This window comes from Rhinolophus ferrumequinum, chromosome 2, assembly GCF_004115265.2.
Source record: "Rhinolophus ferrumequinum isolate MPI-CBG mRhiFer1 chromosome 2, mRhiFer1_v1.p, whole genome shotgun sequence".
NCBI classification, from domain to species: domain Eukaryota; kingdom Metazoa; phylum Chordata; class Mammalia; order Chiroptera; family Rhinolophidae; genus Rhinolophus; species Rhinolophus ferrumequinum.
In genome coordinates, this window is record NC_046285.1 from 48,143,963 (window position 1) to 48,161,739 (window position 17,777).

At 40.6% G+C, this 17,777-nt stretch overlaps 1 protein-coding gene across 1 annotated transcript in view; it reads right to left on the reverse strand.

Annotated features, from left to right (window-relative positions):
* Positions 1-17,777, reverse strand: part of HACD2 (3-hydroxyacyl-CoA dehydratase 2) — an 88,368-nt gene that overhangs the window by 58,673 nt on the left and 11,918 nt on the right. The window contains 1 exon segment of the mRNA XM_033127098.1: positions 13,315-13,333. Coding sequence (XP_032982989.1) covers positions 13,315-13,333 — 19 coding nt within the window.

Below are 17,777 nucleotides of genomic sequence, written 5' to 3' on the forward strand. Positions count from 1 at the left end.
ATAAAAGAAAAGTTAAAGTACAGAGTTTTTATGTGCAAAGTTAAGTGGTTATACAAAATCTGTTCAAAAGAGACCATTAAAAGATGCTTCATGGAGGTGACCCAGGAGTCCTGAACCAAGATGGCGCATTAGGTAAACACTGTGTTTACCTTCTCTCACAACCACATCAAAATTACAACTAATCTACAAAACAACCATTATGGAGAATCGCCTAAAATCATTATGGAGAATCGCCTTGTAGAAGAAGCCACCTCCAGACTGGCAGGAAGGTCAGAGACGCAGAACGGGCTGGTCCCACACCAGCGTGTGACCTTTAAAGATTGGCAGGGGTATTTCCACTGTGAGGGTCCCCCCCTGCCATCCCCTAAAGGAGCGAGAGATTCCAGCCCCACCCCAGCACAGGGTTCCAGTGCCAGGGACAGAAGTCCCCATAATTTTTAGTTGTGGAAACCAGCGGAGATTGTGACTGAGTAAGAATGAGTGCGACTGCACTCCCAGGCACTCCTCTTAAAGGGACTGCGCTCAGACTTACCCACCAACAGAATCACTCGCTTTGAGCTCCAGTGCTGGGGCAGCAGCTAGAAAGGCGGCAGGGACAAATGGTGGGGAATTGAACTGTCCGGCTTGGGACGGGGGCCAGAGAGGCAGCTTTCTCCTGGACTGGGGAGCTGATGGAGGCCATTGTTTCTTTGCTGAGCCCTCCCCCTTCCCAGCACGTGAACACAGGCAGCTGCCATTTCTGAGTCTCAAACATTAGTTCACCACGCCCAGGAGATTTGAGACCTGGCCCCGCCCAACTTTCAGGCACACCCAGGCTGCTTTCAGTGGCTTTTTCACGCAGATTGTCTGCTTTGGCTCAAGCTAAAGACTTTCCTAGGGTCTCTCAAAGGTTTGCAGAACCCAGAGAAGTAGCACCTAGCTTAAGCGTGTCCTGTACCTCTGGCTGAGCAACCCTAAGCTGGCACTAGCGACAGCCGGTCTTGGTTTGCAGCTTGGCCTTCTCAAGGCACTTCCAAGCACAGCACAGGCGGCAGCCATCTGTGGATTTCTTTCTGGCTCCCGCTGGGTGGCCCTGGGTAAGGCACGGGCTGTGGCTGATGTAGACCTACAGTGGATCTCCTCCAAGGTGGTCCTGGGGCTGGTGTCCTCAGTGGCCAACTTCAAAATAAGCTGGAGCATCACCCAGCCACCTCCAAGTACGACATACCCAAGGTGTAGATTGGGCAGGCACCAGAATCCTGCTGAGGCAGATCCTGCTCTGTAGGATCAGCCCCTGCATAACAACTCTTCCACTGTAGTCAAAGCCAGTGCTCACAACCAGTGACCCCAAGGGTCAGTCTGTCACACTGATGTGCAATTATCAACCAAGGCTCAACTACAAGACGGCACACATAACCCACACAAGTAACACACCTGGAGTGCATGGCTCAGGTGATCAGAAAGATTGTACCATTGAACCCTACAGCAAATCTACTACATAAGGCCACTCTACTAAGACCAGAAGACAGAGCAGCCCTACCTAATACATAAAAAAAAAAAAAACACAGGGAGGCAGCCAAAATGGGGAGACAAAGAAACGTCCCAAATAAAAGAACAGAACAAAACTCCAGAAAAAGAACTAAGCAAAATGAAGATAAGCAATCTATCAGCTGCAGAGTTCCAAACACTGGTTATAAGGATGCTCAGTGATCTCGGGAGGAACTTCAACAGAGAGATAGGAAGCATAAAAATGGAGATGGAAACCATAAAAAAAAAAGTCAGAAATAAAGGATACAGTAATGGAAACACAGAATATATTACAGGGACTCAATAGTAGATTAGATGAAATAGAGGATCCAACCAGTGATGTATTAATAATAGAAGATAAGGTAGCAGAAAACACCCAACCAGAACAGCAAAAAGAAAAAGAATCCAAAAAATTGAGGAGAGTTTAAGGGACCTCCGGGACAATACCAAGCGTACCAACATTCGCATTATAGGGATACCAGAAGAAGAGAGAGAGCAAGAAATTGAAAACATATTTGAAGAAATGACAGAAAACTTCCCTAACCTGGTGAAGGAAATGGGCATACAAACCCAGGAAGCACAGCAAGTCCCAAACAAGATAAACCCAAAGAGGCCCATATTAAGACACATCATAATTAAAAAGCCAAAGTTTAAATACAAAGAGAGAATCTTAAAAGCAGCAAGAGAAAAGCAGTTATCTACCTACAAGGGAGTCCCCATAAGGCTGGAAGCTGATTTCTCAACAGAAACTTTGCAGGCAAGAAGGGAGTGGCAGGAAATACTCCAAGCGATGAAAAGCAACGACATATAACCAAGGTTGCTCTACCCAGCAAGGCTGTCATTTAGAATTGAAGGACAGATAAGGAGCTGCCCAGACAACAAAAAGCTGAAGGAGTTCATCAACACCAAACCAGTATTACAAGGAATCTTAGAAGGACTTCTTTAAGATGGGAGTGGGGGTAAGGATGGGTGAAAGGTGAAGGGACTAAGAAGTACAAATTGGTTGTTATACAGTAGTCATAGGGATGTAGGGTACAGCATAAGGAATATAGTTAATATTGTAATAACTAGGTATGGTGCCAGGTAGGTACTAGATCTATCAGGGTGATAGAAGGTTGGCGGCAGAGTGACAAATTAAGAAACACAAATTGATAGTTTTAATACAGTATGGGGGATAGACTCAACAATGTTGTAAAGATCATGTAAGGTGCCAGATGGGTACTGGACTTACCAAGAGGATCACGTCATAGACTGTGTAGATGCCTGACCAATGCACTATACACCTGAAGAGCTGAAGTAGAATAATATTGAATGTCAACTATAACTAAATATATAGGTATATATAGTCACGGGATGTGGAGTAAAACATAGGGAAGACAGTTGATGGTATTGTAACACCTATAAAAGATGTCAGGGAGGGTATTAGCTTGGGAGGGGGTTATCACTTTATGAGGGCTTTAAATGTCTAACTATTACGTTGCTTTGTACACCTGACACTAATAAAAAAATTAACAAAAAATTACAAAAAATGCTTTATGGAAACTTCATAGCTACTACAAAGGAAAAACCTGCAGTAGATACACAAAAGGTAAAATAAAAGGAATCAAAGATATAAAAAAAAAAACATCAAATCACAAAGACAGTAAGAGAAGAAACAAAGGAACTACAAAACAGCCAAAAAAACAATTAACAAAATAACAGCAGTAACAGTACCAATAATTACTTTAAATGTAAACAGATTAAATTCTGCAATCAAAAGACAGAGAATGTGAACGCATTAAAAATAAAAAGATCCAACTACATGTTGTCTATAAGAGACTCTTACATTTAAGGACACATAAGCTGAAAGTGAAAGACTGGAAAAAGATATTCCATGCAAATGTTAACCAAAAGGAAATAGAGGTGGCTAAATTATAACAGACACAGTAGGCTTTAAGTTAAAAAGTGTCACAAAAGATGGAGAAAATCACTATATAATGATAAAGAGGGCAATTCATCAAGAGGATATAACGATTTTAAATTAACCTATGCACCTATCATCAGAGCACTAAATATTACAGCAAATGTGAACAAAATGGAGAGAAACAGATAGTAATACAATAATTGTAGGGGACTTCAATACCCCCTTTCAACAATGGATAGATCATTTTGACAGATAATCAATAAGGAAACAGCAAACTTAACATTATAGACCAAATGAACCTAACATACATAAACAGAACATTCCATCTAACAATGGCAAGATACACATTCTTTTCAAGTACACATGGAATATTCTCCAGGATAGATCACGTCAGGTCAAAAAACAAATCTTAATTTTAAGAAGACTAAAACCATATGTATCTTTTCTGACCACAATGGCATGAAACTAGAAACCAACATCAGGAGCAAAATTAGTCAATTAGAAATTAAAGTGGAAATCAAAAAATATCTGAGACAAATGAAAATGAATACACAACATACTAAAAGTTATGGGATGCAGCATAAGTAGTTCTAAAAAGGAAGTTTAAATAACCTAACTTTACACCTCACAAAACTAGAAAAAGAAGATCAAACTAAATCCCAAGGTAAGAGAAGGAAAGAAATTAGATAAAGATCAGAGTAGAAATAAATAAAACAGAGACTAGAAAAAATAGAAAAGATAGAGGAATCTAAGAGTTGTTTTTGAAAAGATAAAACAAAATCAACAAACCTTTCCCTAGACTAAGAAAAGAGACTCTTGCCGGACCGGTGGCTCAGATAATTGGAGCGCCGTGCTCCTAATGCCGAGGTCGCCAGTTTGATTTCCACATGGGCCAGTGAGCCGCATCCTCTACAGCTAAGACTGTGAACAACAGCTCTACCTGGAGCTTGGCTGCCATGAGCAGCTGGAGGTTGGCGTGAGCTGCCATGGGCTGCTGAGTGCTGCCGTGGGCTACTGTGTGCTGCCATGAGCGGCTGGTGGCCAGCGTGGCCGGCAGCCAGTGTGAGTGGCCGGCAGCCAGTGAAAGCTGCCGGGAGCTGCTGTGAGTGGTCGACCGACAACTGGCGACCGACCGCCTCAGCCGGAGGGAGAGCAAGGCTCATAATACCAGCGTGGGCCAGGGAGCTGTGTCCTACACAACTAGACTGAGAAAACAACGGCTTGAACTGGAGTGGGCGGTGAGGGGAGGCGGAAGAAGGGGAAAAAAAGGGGAAAAAAAAGATATGCAACATCATTTGTCATTTACAAAATGAAAACTAAAACCAAGAATACCACTACACACATATTACAAGGGCTAAAATTCAAGATCCCAATTGCTGGTAAGGACCCAGAGTAAGAGGAACTCTCATAGCTGGTGGGAATGCAAAGATCTCCACTTTGGAAGACAGTTTGGCAGTTTCTTACGAAGCTAAACGTAATCTTACTATACAACCCAACAATTGTGCTACGATGTGTATACTCAACTGATCTAAAATTACAAAATTATTTTTTTGTCCACACAAAACCAGCCTGGAAATATTTACAGCATCTTTACTCATAATAATCCCAAATTGGAAGCAGCCAAGATGTCCTACAATAGGTAAATGGAAACTGGTACATGCATACAGTGGAATACTCAGAAATAAAAAGGGATGAGCTATGAAGCCATGCCAAGACATGGATGAATCTTAAATGCAGACTGTTAATTTAAAAAACACAGTGAGGTAGGAAATCTTGTTAAAAGAAAAAATCAGTGGAAAGATATTCACTGTAAGAGAAGAAAATATCTTCTCTCCCAGGAAAGCTCTACAGAATAAAAGACATAGCACTATTAAACATTAATCAGCACTCTTCCTCCCTTTATTAATACATTACTTAACAATTCAACTCTTGCTATACAATCATAAATCAAATAATTCTTTTTTAAAAGATGATTCAAGCTTTCACCTTTTTTAGTTCAATGGAATTTACTCAACTGTCACTAGATGGTTTTTCCAGCTTCACTGAACTAACGCCAGGTTTATTGACTTCAGACTGTCACAAACCATCTTATCAGAGAACTTCTGAAACAAGTTCTTTGCCTCCAGCTTTTTAATTTAAAAAATAAGCTCATTTTAACTTTAACGATACCTTGTGCTTTACAATTAAGAAATATTTATAAGATAACCTTCTTTGGGGCAATGTGGGAAGTTCCAGCTTTTCATTACCTCAAATATTAAGAATGACCAAGTCATCAGTGATAGAAAAACATCTATTTTTCTTTTCTCTGGTTACTTACTCATTCCTCTATTACAGCTATTGATTCATTACTATCTATTTTTATTAGAGCTCCTGTAATTTCTGAGAAAAATCTCCTTACTAATACAAGGGTGCCATCTAGTGATGATCGTGGGTAAATGTATGACATAGAAAATCCTGCTCTCTGATGTGGCTTTCAAAATGCATTAAGAGGAAAAAACTGTACTAAAACTACTGTACTTGAAGCAAGTTTCCTAATACTCATATATTTAGCATATCATCCTTTTATATTACTACTCAGATAACTGACATTCATCTCTGAAGTGACATCAGTTACAATTCCAAGAAAGTTCAGAAAATCTAGCTGAAAGGAATGTTAGAGACCATCTATTTTCTAGTCCAACCTCTCGTTTTTCTGATGTGAAAACTAAGGCCTAGAGGAAGGATACCTGACTTGTCACACAACTAGTAGTGTTTCTGCCAGGGCTCATTTGCCTTAGCTTGGCTCCTGATGGACCGGACAGCAAGATAATATTATCTTACAGAGAAGCTATTTTAAGTATCTCAGTAACAGTTTCCCATTCAAACCAAACCTCTAGCTGTTCCTGCAAGGATGGCAGAGGGTATAATTCCCTGGTCTAGGGTCTCTTTGTGGCTTTCCCTCTGAACTCCAAGTGGGCACAGCAACCCTCAGGAATTAAGTTTTGCCCAATAATCATCAATGGCAGAAATGCTACAACGCACTGAGTGCTTGCTAGGTGTCAGGCCGTGTGTATGAGCTCTGAGGAAGTCTCCTACCTTCCATGCTTAGTCACTTTGGGCTCCTAACAAGCACGTTCTATTTCTCCCTTCCTTTCATCTCCGTATATTCACAGAGAACAGGGAAAAACTAAGCTGGACACTACAACAGGCTAAGGAAATTGTACGTACAAAATAATGGAGATTGGCAAAAGCAAGGTTTATTTGGAGAACAGGGACTGAAGCTTTGCGCATTGGGAGCAGAAGATGCAGGTTCTAAAACTCTCTTTCCTTCTTCGCTTATCTGGAGGGGAGGGGGCAAAATCTGATCAGGGGGCAACAGGATGAAGAGCCAAAATAGATGGAGCCTAAACCAGTCTGGTCTGAAGGCCTTGGCTGATTTGGGAGATTATGGTTTGAACATACTCACATGGTCTTGATACAGAGTTCTGGTGTTAGGATGCTGGAAAACCACTATACTGAACAAATGACAAGGGCAGAATTGCAAGGAGGTGAAGGCTGACTTTGGCAACCTCCTACCCAGGCCTCTAACCTCCCCACTGCACCCAGGATGCTCTCCACGAGCGAGCCTTAGAAGCCCTAGGAGCAGAGACAGGCTGGTTTGCTGGGAAAGGTTATGTCTATTTTCCCACCTTAAAGGGATCCTTCTTGCCCCCACCTTCATTCCCCCCCAGGCAGACAGCGATGTCTGAATCTGAATCAGAAACTTTTTGTATTCATATTTGTGAGGGGGACAGTAAATGGGCTTGGGAAAGTGCGTCCCCAGAATTGAGCCTGCTAATAAGAACAGGGCAGAAGAGCCAGCAAGGTCCACGGGACATGTCTGTCGGCTCCCAGCCACAGAAAAGAGTTAAATCTCAGGATCAGAAACTACTATTTTGGGAATAGACTTTTTATACTGTTTGTATTTTTGAGACTTAATCCCTTTTTGTTCTTCTGCAAGATTTAGTAAAGTTCATTTTTAAAATGTCAACTACGCTAAGTAAAACCAAAGAAAGCAGTGTTTGTTCCAAGAAAGTTCAAAGAAAACGGTTATGTTTTTGTGTCCAGGTATACCCACGAGGGCTGGGTGAGGGGTGAAAGCAGAATTCCAGGTGAGCGACTCTGGAGGCATTATCCCGTCCCTCCGGAAAGCCTCCCTTTCAGAGTTTTCTTCTGCAAAAACGGGGAGAGTTCTGTGTCAAGTGTTAGTAAGTGATCGCAGTTCCTTTACAATACTGCACCGTAAATGACTGATAAAAAGCATGACCCTCCCAAGTGTGGGGGAGGGGTGTTATAGTGTAAAGAGGGTTTAGTTCACTCCAATTGGTGGGAGGGAAAACATTTCTGTTAGGAGGAGATGGGGTCCTGTGGGGCTTGTCTCCCCCAGCAGCTGCTCCCCTTCCCTCCTGGCACCGTTTGTTACCACCTGTATGAAAAACCATCCTGAAACCATATGCCACCTACTAATATTAAGGTGACTGTGAATTTCTTAAAATGGACTTGCAAAAAATTAAATAAAAGGTGTCATCAGTTTGAGAGGACTGCAAGCTGGCACATACAGCAAATATCTGAAACCAGAAATCTAGGATACACCTAAGTGCAAGGCCTTCCGTCATTGTGTTGATGAAATCAAAGTGCGCTACTCAACTTTGCATTGATATCCTCTGGGCTATGACTGGGCTCCTGTTCAGATACCTGTTCTACATTTTTCAATCAAAAGAGAATTTCCTAAGTCACTTATATTGACAGTGTAATTTCTAACACAACGGTTCATCAAATGCACAACGTCACATCTTACCAAGAGTACCTTCAGTTCCAGTCCGTCTACCTCTAATTTCCATCCCAACAAGGGGGAAACCATAGTCCAAAGTTATCTGAGAACCACCCCATATCCCATGTCTCTTCCATAATCTAACCTTGAACACAACATGGAAAAACAGATTAAACTTCTCTCAATACAAACCGTCCCACATGAATAAAGAAAGCACAACTCTTAACAGCCTTGTGAAAGACTACTACTCAAAGTGGGTTTCTAAAAAATTTTTCCCATTTCCAAAAGAAAACTATTGCATAAATGTAAAGCACTACACATTTTAGGTTGAGGAGGGCTGCAACCATAGCATTTGAGAAATCCTGTCCCTGGATTATTGATTATTGGGACAACCTACTTTGAAGAAGTTGGGGCATGGGAACCTATTGGCAAGGAAAGAAGGCTTGACTTCCTCACAGAAAAGAGCCTCTCACATGGAAGTTTAGTTTGTTTCTGGAGGCTATTTTTTCCAAGTTGCATTGTTACAACCACAAACAAGAAGCAATTCCAACCCATCCTAAGAATTAGTGGCCCTGAATTACACTGAAATGGTAATTTAAGAAAAATAAGAACATGCAAGAGTTACATTTATACAAATCTAAATATATATATACATTAGGGACAGAATAAAACTTTTAACATTCTATAACACTGCATTGCTTTAGTTAGTTAACAGTTACCGTTTTATTGGGCAATTTTCAACATCACTGTTTCAGGCATTGTGCTGTTTTTCATGCATTGTCCCATTTCATTTCACAACACCCCTATGAGGTATGTATTATTATTCCCCTTTTACTCATAAAGAAATGAAGGTACACAAAAGTTAAATTACTTCCTAGAAGTCACCCAGCTAGTAAATAACCCAGGTCTGACTGAAGTCGAGACTTTTCATCAACCGTATGTAAACTAAAGACAGCTCAAGGCTCTCTAACAAGTTTCTAAAAGACCAAGCTGTTACAGTGAAAACTTTTAGAAAGCCACAGGAAAATAAACCATCATTCCAAAAATAAACTTAAGTTGTATGAGTAAAAAATAAAGCACTGACTTTAGGCTAATGCTAGAAACATCCTAATTTTTATTATTCTCATTAATTTTTTTAAGTAACTGAAAACATTATGAAATAAGTTTTGGAAATTTTCACCAGAATTTGTAAGATTATGATCAAATGTTCACTGAGTTCCCACTAGGTGTTGGGATATAGAAATCAATAAGAAACAGTTCTCATTCTCAAAAAATTCAGAATGGTGGTGTGGGCGTTGGTGGGGGATACAGGTACTGTGACATACCATAGTACACTGCGGAAAGTATAATAAAGGGTGAGGCGCAGGGTATTACAGAAAAAGTGAGGAACAATATCTAATCTAGTCAGTCGGTGGACAGTTGTCAGCTGAAGTGTGGGCTGTTCATTTTAGGCAGAGTGCAAAGTCTGGCACAGACCAGAGGCAGGAAGCAGTGCAGTATCATGGTACATGGGGCACACATGAGGTCAGGGTCACTGAAGCATGGAGTGGGAAGCAGGAAATGGACACAGGTAAGGCTGGCAGATGGGCAGGGCCCAAATCATGAAGAAGTTTAAACCAACGGAGAGTTTTAAGAAGGGAAGTGACATGCTCAGAATTATCCTTTTAACTAAATCCCTTGAGGGCTGTGTGAAGAAGCATGGACTTGGAGACACAGAGCCATAGGTTCAGCTCCTGGCTACAGAGCTCAATAGCTGTGTGAACTGTAGCGCGATATGAAACCTTCTAAGCGCCCGTCTTGTCAACTGTAAGATGGAAAGTGAGATAATGAATGTAAAGCACTGGAACACAGTAAATGTTCAATAAATGGTAGCTCTTACTACTGTTACTAGTATTATAAATCCAAAAGTTCAGAGAGACCCGTACAGGAGTCAAGATGAGACACGTTGAGGCCTTGAACAGGAATGAAAAAAACAGGACAATCTGAGATTCAGGAAATAGAAGTGACAAAACTTGATGACCAACTGGTTCTGGGAGTGTGGGTCAGTGAGAAGGAGGCACCATCGACGAGCTCTAGGTCTAGGCTGGGTCACTGAATAGCTGGAGATGGACAAGACACAGGGGAGGCAGAACAAGTCTGGGAGTCTGAGCCACGTTGAGGAGGAGGTATGCAATCAGGAATGGATATCCAGAAGGTCAACGGACAAGTTTGGAGTCTGGGATGTAGGTGCAGCTTAGAGTTAAAGAAGCTAGTGTCATAAGTATCTCACGCCATGAGAAGGGAAGTAATCACCCACAAAGGCCATGCTCAGTCAGAGGAACAGTGAGATAGGTCCCACTCTGGAAACACCCACAAATAAGGGGCAAGAAGAGAAAGAGAAGCCCCAAAGAAAGAGAAGAACCACAGAGGACAAGAAAAGAAAGCAGGGCTCATCACAACGGAAGCTAAAGGAGCAGGCTCTCCTGGAGGAGACAATTCGTTCAGAAGTAAGTTCCATATGTGTCTTCAGAATTTAGCAGAAACTGTTGCTGATTTTAGACCAGAGGGTAATTTTAGTAGGACAATGAGGGCAGAAACCTGACTGTTGGGTTAAGGCATAAATGGGAGTGAAGAAGTAGAAAGAGTCTACCATAAATTTTGTAAAAGGGATGAAGAGGAATTATGTACTTGTAAGGGAGGACTGTAGCATCAAAGATTAGGTTAAAAATGAGTTTTAGGATGGACCACTCTGAGCATTTTGTGAGCAAAGAAGGAAAAGACAGAGACAAAAGGTAATGATGCGGGAGAATCACTGACGGAACAACGTTCTTAAGGAAATAAGAGGGAATTTTTAAGTATCTACTGTGTGCTACGGGCCACCTGTCAACAAACCATCAGAGCAGAGTGTGACATGGATGCTAGTCCATGGATGCTTTCCACCACAGGAGCTCAGAGGGGTTGACGGCAGGTTTCCTGCACCCAAGCCTGTGCCGCTTCACCTCTCTACTCCCACTGCCCAACAGGTTCTGGCAGCCACCTGCTAGGCATTCACTAATGTTCTTGGGATGAATGAATATTCTTGTCATAAACTTTATTTGCAGGGGTAGAAATTTGATAAAGAGGTACGAGAATAAATTCTAAGACAAATACAGGGAATCTGGGTATTATAATACAATGAAATATTAATTAAAGTAATAGTACATATGCTCAGAAAACATGCATTGAACAGCTTTGTAGGCAGCTGAAGGTTAAGAGAGCTGGAGAGGATAGGGGGCACAGGGTTTAATATGTGGAGAAGGCCTAAAGTGGTTCCAGAACTCTGGGCAAATGTATCTCCCAATCTGCAAGCTTATGTTTAAAATTCATGGTTAACATTTAAGGGACAAATATTTTCATCTCCAAATTGTAGAAAAAGGATTAAAAAGGAAATGTGTGTGAGATGATACATCAGTTAAAACCCATTCACCATAAAAATCAAAATGAGGGGCCCAGTGGCTCAGGTGGTTGGAGGACGCCAGTTTGATTCTCACATGGGGCAGTGAGCTGCACCCTCTACAGCTAAGATTGCAAACAACGGCTCTCCCTGGAGCTGGGCTGCTGTGAGCAGCCAGAGACTGGCGCGAGCTGCCACAGGCTGCTGTGTGCTGCCATGGGCCACGAGCGGCCGGCAGTGAATGCCTCAGCCGGGGGAGCGCAAGGCTCCTAATACCAGCATGGGTCATGGACCTGTGTCCTACACAACTAGACTGAGAAACAATGGCTAGAACCAGAGTAGGGGAGGAGGCGAAAGAAAGAGGGAAAAAGAATCAAAATGATACATCAGCTAAAACCCATTCACCATAAAATCAAATCAGTTAGACAGGTTCTGGCCCAGAGTGGTCTGGTTCCAAGCAAGGTTTCACCATGTACCGGCTATGTGACTTATGCCAGGTCCTTTAACCTTTTCTGGGAAAGCAGACCATGTGATAGATGAGTCCCCAAGTCCCTTTCAAATCTCTCTCTCAAAGGATCTCTTCTCGGATCACACCCTCCTCTGAGGATCTAATCAAAGCTATGAATTCTACCCACTCAGCTCCCAAATAAACAGAAACATGCATATAAAATTCTGCAAGTTATCTGAGAAATCCCTGACTGTCAACCTTTTTTCCTAGTGGGAAACAGCCAAGGTACAACTCTATAATGAAGATGCTTTTTTGGTCTTCCATAAAAGGGATGGGGCCAGGTATCAGAGTGACGCCTGCAAGACCTACACAGTGTGCTCCGTGTCCACCTGAACTGTAAGTTTCCTCAGCTCTGAATTCCCCAGTGCCAAGAGCATTGCCCTGAATATATTAAGAACCCACTTAATTTGTGAATTACGTTGATCACAGCCATCATGGTTTGGATGCAGAATTAAACTGATCAGGGTCATAATGGTATGGATGCACCTTCCGGGCTTCTGAACAAGTACGAATTTCAAATCCTCCCTTTGAGACACAAGCCTGGATGCTGAGAAACCACTATAGGCTTACTCCACAGGGTCTGTCAACTTTCCAAAATTGATTTCTACTTAGAGGCTTTAGCCACCCCAGCCTAGAAGCTATGCCTCTACTTCCAGAGCAAAATTTGATGCCCTTCCCCTGCCCCCAAAATAAAACACACTGTATCTGCTTTTAGCAGAAATCTCTGACATTTGTATAACCAACCCTTTATACTTACACATTGCCAATCCTTCCTACATAAATATTCATCTGAGAGGTACGCCAATATATGCAGTACTCCCATTTTAAAGGTAAAAATAAAGAATATAACATTTAAGTGATCCCAGAGAGGGCTTTCTATAGCGCCAAAACTCAAGTCACAATTTTATAAATATGCTAGTTTCTCTGATACCCTTGTAACAAGAAGGTGGGAGAGTCTTCTTTACATTGATAGAGCAAAATAGCTGTGACAGTTAATAAAATGTTCAGTGATAACATCTAAATAATACTTGCGATTTTAGAAACCTAAAGCCATACCAATTTAAGCAATTTTATATATAATGATTAAATAGTTTAGTTTTTTCAATATTCAGTAAGAATCAAATCAACCTATCATTAATGACTTTAAAAAAAACAGAATCCACTGTACATAGTAAGGGGGATAATTCTATACTTACCTATTGCACAATGTAAAATCTAGAGGAAAAAAGGAAAAAAGAGAATTAGTAAACAATGATCAATAATATCACGGCTTTATTTCAGATAAATTAGCCTTTCAGTAAGGATAGAGCAGTGTCTGCCAGCAGTATTGAATGTGGAAAACAAATTATTTCACTTTTAAACTTGGCTACAGGCTATTTAAAAAAATATAAATTCTTGGTCAGTTTTTAGTTTATCTGTGGAAGAGTTCCTAAGGAGTAAATCTCACCCACCAGTCTATCAGATGTCAAGGACCTCTTTTATAATATATAAATCTGTAAGAGAAGTTAAGTGTATTAACTGCCATGTCCCATATTCTACAGAACAGAACTGTCACAGACCATGGAACATGGGCTCAGAACAGCCTTTGTTGGCTCCTTCTGCCTGGCAGGCCCTTTAATGCATTCATTCTACAAAACTACACTCTTAGTTCCTACCTTGTCTCACTCCATGATCTCATTACAGGGTGTTCCTGGTTCAATCGCTAACCCTAGATTTCTTTGAGCTCCAGGCCCGTGTTCCAAACTGCCTTTGGAAATCTCCAGCTAACTGTTCCAGCAGCAGTTCAAACATGGCATGCTTCAACGGGAAGCACACCCTTTCCTTCCTTCATCCCTGATATGCCTCTTGATTACCAACCTCCTAGTTTCTGAGGTTCAATCATTCTTTCCTTCCCCTCATCCCCAAGTCCAACGGGTTTCCAAGTCCAACTGGTTTCCAAGTCCTGCCAATACTTCTGGCATCTGTCTTCACTGTTGTTTTAATTTCAGTGCCTGGGGTGAGACTGCTAGCTCCTCTTCATCTCAATGGCCAGTTATGTTCTTCTAAATCCCCTCCCAATTCATCCTGTATATGGCATTGCTTTAACTCTGGTACCAGGTTGGCTGTGGTAAAGAAATAATCTGAAGCCATCTATAAGATTTAATGACCAAAGCTTTTCTAAATGATAAACCTAACAGCTATTGTAGTGCATTTTAGAATTTACATTTCCCTAGCAGTCATTCTGTTTGAACCTGACAATTACCCTGGTAGATAGGCAGGACAGATTATCTCTACATGCAGATGAGAAAACCAAAGCTGAGAAGCTGCACACCTTGCTCAAGGTAGTAAGTGTTGTCCAGGATCAAGAACCTAGGTTTTACTTCTACTTTACTGATTTTTCTATCATAGTATTTCATTGTACATTAGTTTCATAAGATATCTACAGAGGCCATAATTTGAAGACTTAGCTTATCTAAAACATGCTTGATCAGACTCGTCAAAAACTATTACAGTAGTCCCCCTTATCCATGGTTTCAGTTACCCACGGTCAACTGCAGTCTGAAAATATTAAATGGAAAATTCCAGAAATAAACAATTCATGAGACTTAAATTGTGCACCATTCTGAGTAGCACAATGAACTCTCTCATTGTCTCCCTCTGTTCTGCCCAGGACATGAATCATCTTTGTCCAGCGTCTCTACACTGTTTACTCTCCCCAACCATTAGTCACTTAGGAGCCATCTTGGTTATCAGATCAACTGTTGTGGTACTGAAACGCTTGTGTTCAAGTAACTCTTATTGTACTTAATAATGGCCCCAAAGCGCAAGAGCAGTGATGCTGGCAATTCGAATATGCCAAAGAGAAGCGGTAAAGTGCTTATTTTAAGTGAAAAGGTGAGTACATACAGAAAAACAGAGTATACGTAGGGTTCTGCACTATTTGTAGTTTTAGGCATCTACTAGAGATCTAATGGGGATCAATCCCTGCGGATAAGGGGGAACTACAATATTTCACCAAATTGTTTTTTGGAGGGGTCGAGGGAGCTTGGATTAAAAAATCAAGCTGCACAAATCTGTTGATAACTGAAAAGAGAAAAAAAGAATATACTGCAAATCTTATAACCTTTTTTTAAAAAAAACAAACCACTGCCAAGAATCTGAAATGTATGAATATTATACGACAAGCTGAACCTTACTGAAAAGTTAAAGAAAATGAAAAGATACACGTAGATTACAATGAAGAATGGAAGACATGAAGGAAGAACATGCTCTGAGGCAAGCAGACGACAGTGCCTAGACAGAAAACCTACTCTATCCATGTATGTGGCAAGACATCCAGGGTGCTGGTTAACAATAGGACATTGCCGGGAAGGAGACAGATGATTGATAGATAGATAGATAGATAGATAGATAGATAGATAGATAGATAGATAGACAGACAGATAGATAGATAGATATAGATAGCGCTTCAGGGCTGTCCTGTTTCCTCTGCATGATAAAACAGTAGGTCTTAGTCCTATTGGATCCAATAGCCCCATTTGATCACATATATTTTATAATGCCTCCTTTACTATTCTGAAATGAAATTCATAGATGATACAACCTACACAAAATTTTCAGAATAATACAATGTCCTAACTGATATGTAAAGAAAAAATAAAACACAAAGTAATTTATTAAAAAAACATGTATTTCAGTAATGTTTGGGGACATATGAAGCAGTCAGATATATGAACCAACTTATAATAAATAAGTTTGAATTTCAAAACAAGAATATCAAAGTCCACTTGCACGAATACAGGAAAATAAAAGACCAAAGGTGTAGACTAACAGTACTATAAAAAATAGTACTAAGATAATAATAGAAATAGGGGTAATCTTTTTTTTTAAATTAAAGTTTATTGGGTTGACAATTGTTAGTCAAGTTACATAGGTTTCAAGTGAATAGGGGTAATCTTAAGTGAAGTCAGAATAATGTGCCAAGATAAATACCAGTCAAAGTAGAGGAAATTAGGAAGTACAATATTACTACAAATGAGCTAGGTCTTACTCATTTGCAAGTGTGGTATCAAAATAATCCCCTAGGTTGTGCCATAGAATAGGGAAAGAAACTATCACAGAAAACTTATCCTTTTGCCTTGAAATCCCACTGAGACATAGAATCAGTGTCTGGTTTATGAAAAGACCTTGGAGGCCATTTTCTTTGAATGGTATGATAAGGAATAGAAGACAGATTAGGGGAAAAAAAAACACCCAGTAACGCAAGAAGTAATAAAGCAGTTGTGTAATAGATTGGTAATAGTTTTGGGATAAAGCTGAAAAACTAATGATCTCTCCCAAAGGCAATAACATGAAATATTATTAAAATAGTCCGTATTAAAGAAATCCAGTAAGATCTATGTCTCCATCAATGTAATTTAAGTGTGAACAGGAATCTCAAATCTCCTGTTACATATTTTCAAGGTTTCATCGCTTTTGCAGTAACAACACTATTGCACTGAAATCCTTTTCAACTAAATATGCAAGCTGGAAATGCTGTAATACTTACAGAACAGAATGTGCCAAGCAAACATATTACTCAATTATTTTGAGATGATATCTTTACTTTACTTAGGTTCCCTCTTCATACCAACTGTGGTAGGCAGATTCTAAAGATAATTCCCCAAGATTTCTGTTCCTTGGTTATCCAATTAAACACTAATCTAGATACTGCAGTATAGGGATTTGGGACTTGAAGTCCCAAGTTAATTGATTTTAAGGTATGGAGATTATATGGGTAGGCCTGACCCAACCAGGGTGAACCCCTTCAAAAACAGTTTGCTGGTAGAAGAAGAGGAAGTCAGAGATATTCAAAGAACAGGAAGGATTCTACAAGCCATTGTTGGCTTCGAAGATGAAGGGGGCCGTATGCAAAGACTAGAGAGCAGCCTCCAAGAGCCAAGAGTGATGGGGGAAATGGGGACCTCAGATTTACAACCACGAGGAAGAGGATTCTGCCAACAAACGAAATGAGCTTAGGAGACTCTTCTCCAAAGCCCCCACAATCAGCCTGGCTGACACCCTGATTTCAGTCTTGCAAGACCCTGAGGAGAGAACCCAGCCAAGTCCAGCTTCTGACTATAGAACCATGAGCTAATAATAAATAGTGTTTAAAGCTACTAGGTTAATTATTTTGCTATGCAGCAATAGAAAACCAAAACAACCATCTTCTAACTTACAAGCTTTTTGTTTAATTTTTCATGAGTATTTTTTAGTATTAATAAGTACTACAAAACTATCAATTTCTATTTGTAGAGGGGTTAGCCTGGGGGAATATACGAAAAGTCAGGAGGGATGCAGAACAAATATTCGACTGTCTCAGACATCTTAAGACATCTAGTCCGCAGCATCCCTACCCATTGTGGCGATCAAAATACCCTCACAATTTTCCCAAGTGCACTCTGGGGCTGAGACTACTCTTCTTGAGATCCACTGAAAATCAGTGAACTAAAATAAGCATATTTCATTGGAAAAAATTTAGAAGACTTGCCACATTCAAAATCTCCCTTGAAAATGTGTGGCAAATGGCTCTTTCCTCTTGAATTCTTACATTTCCACCTACTGGCAACAAGTTGTAGTATTAAAATTTAACCTCAATGTCGAATGCCATTTTCCACCAAGAGGTTACTTGGAAATAATT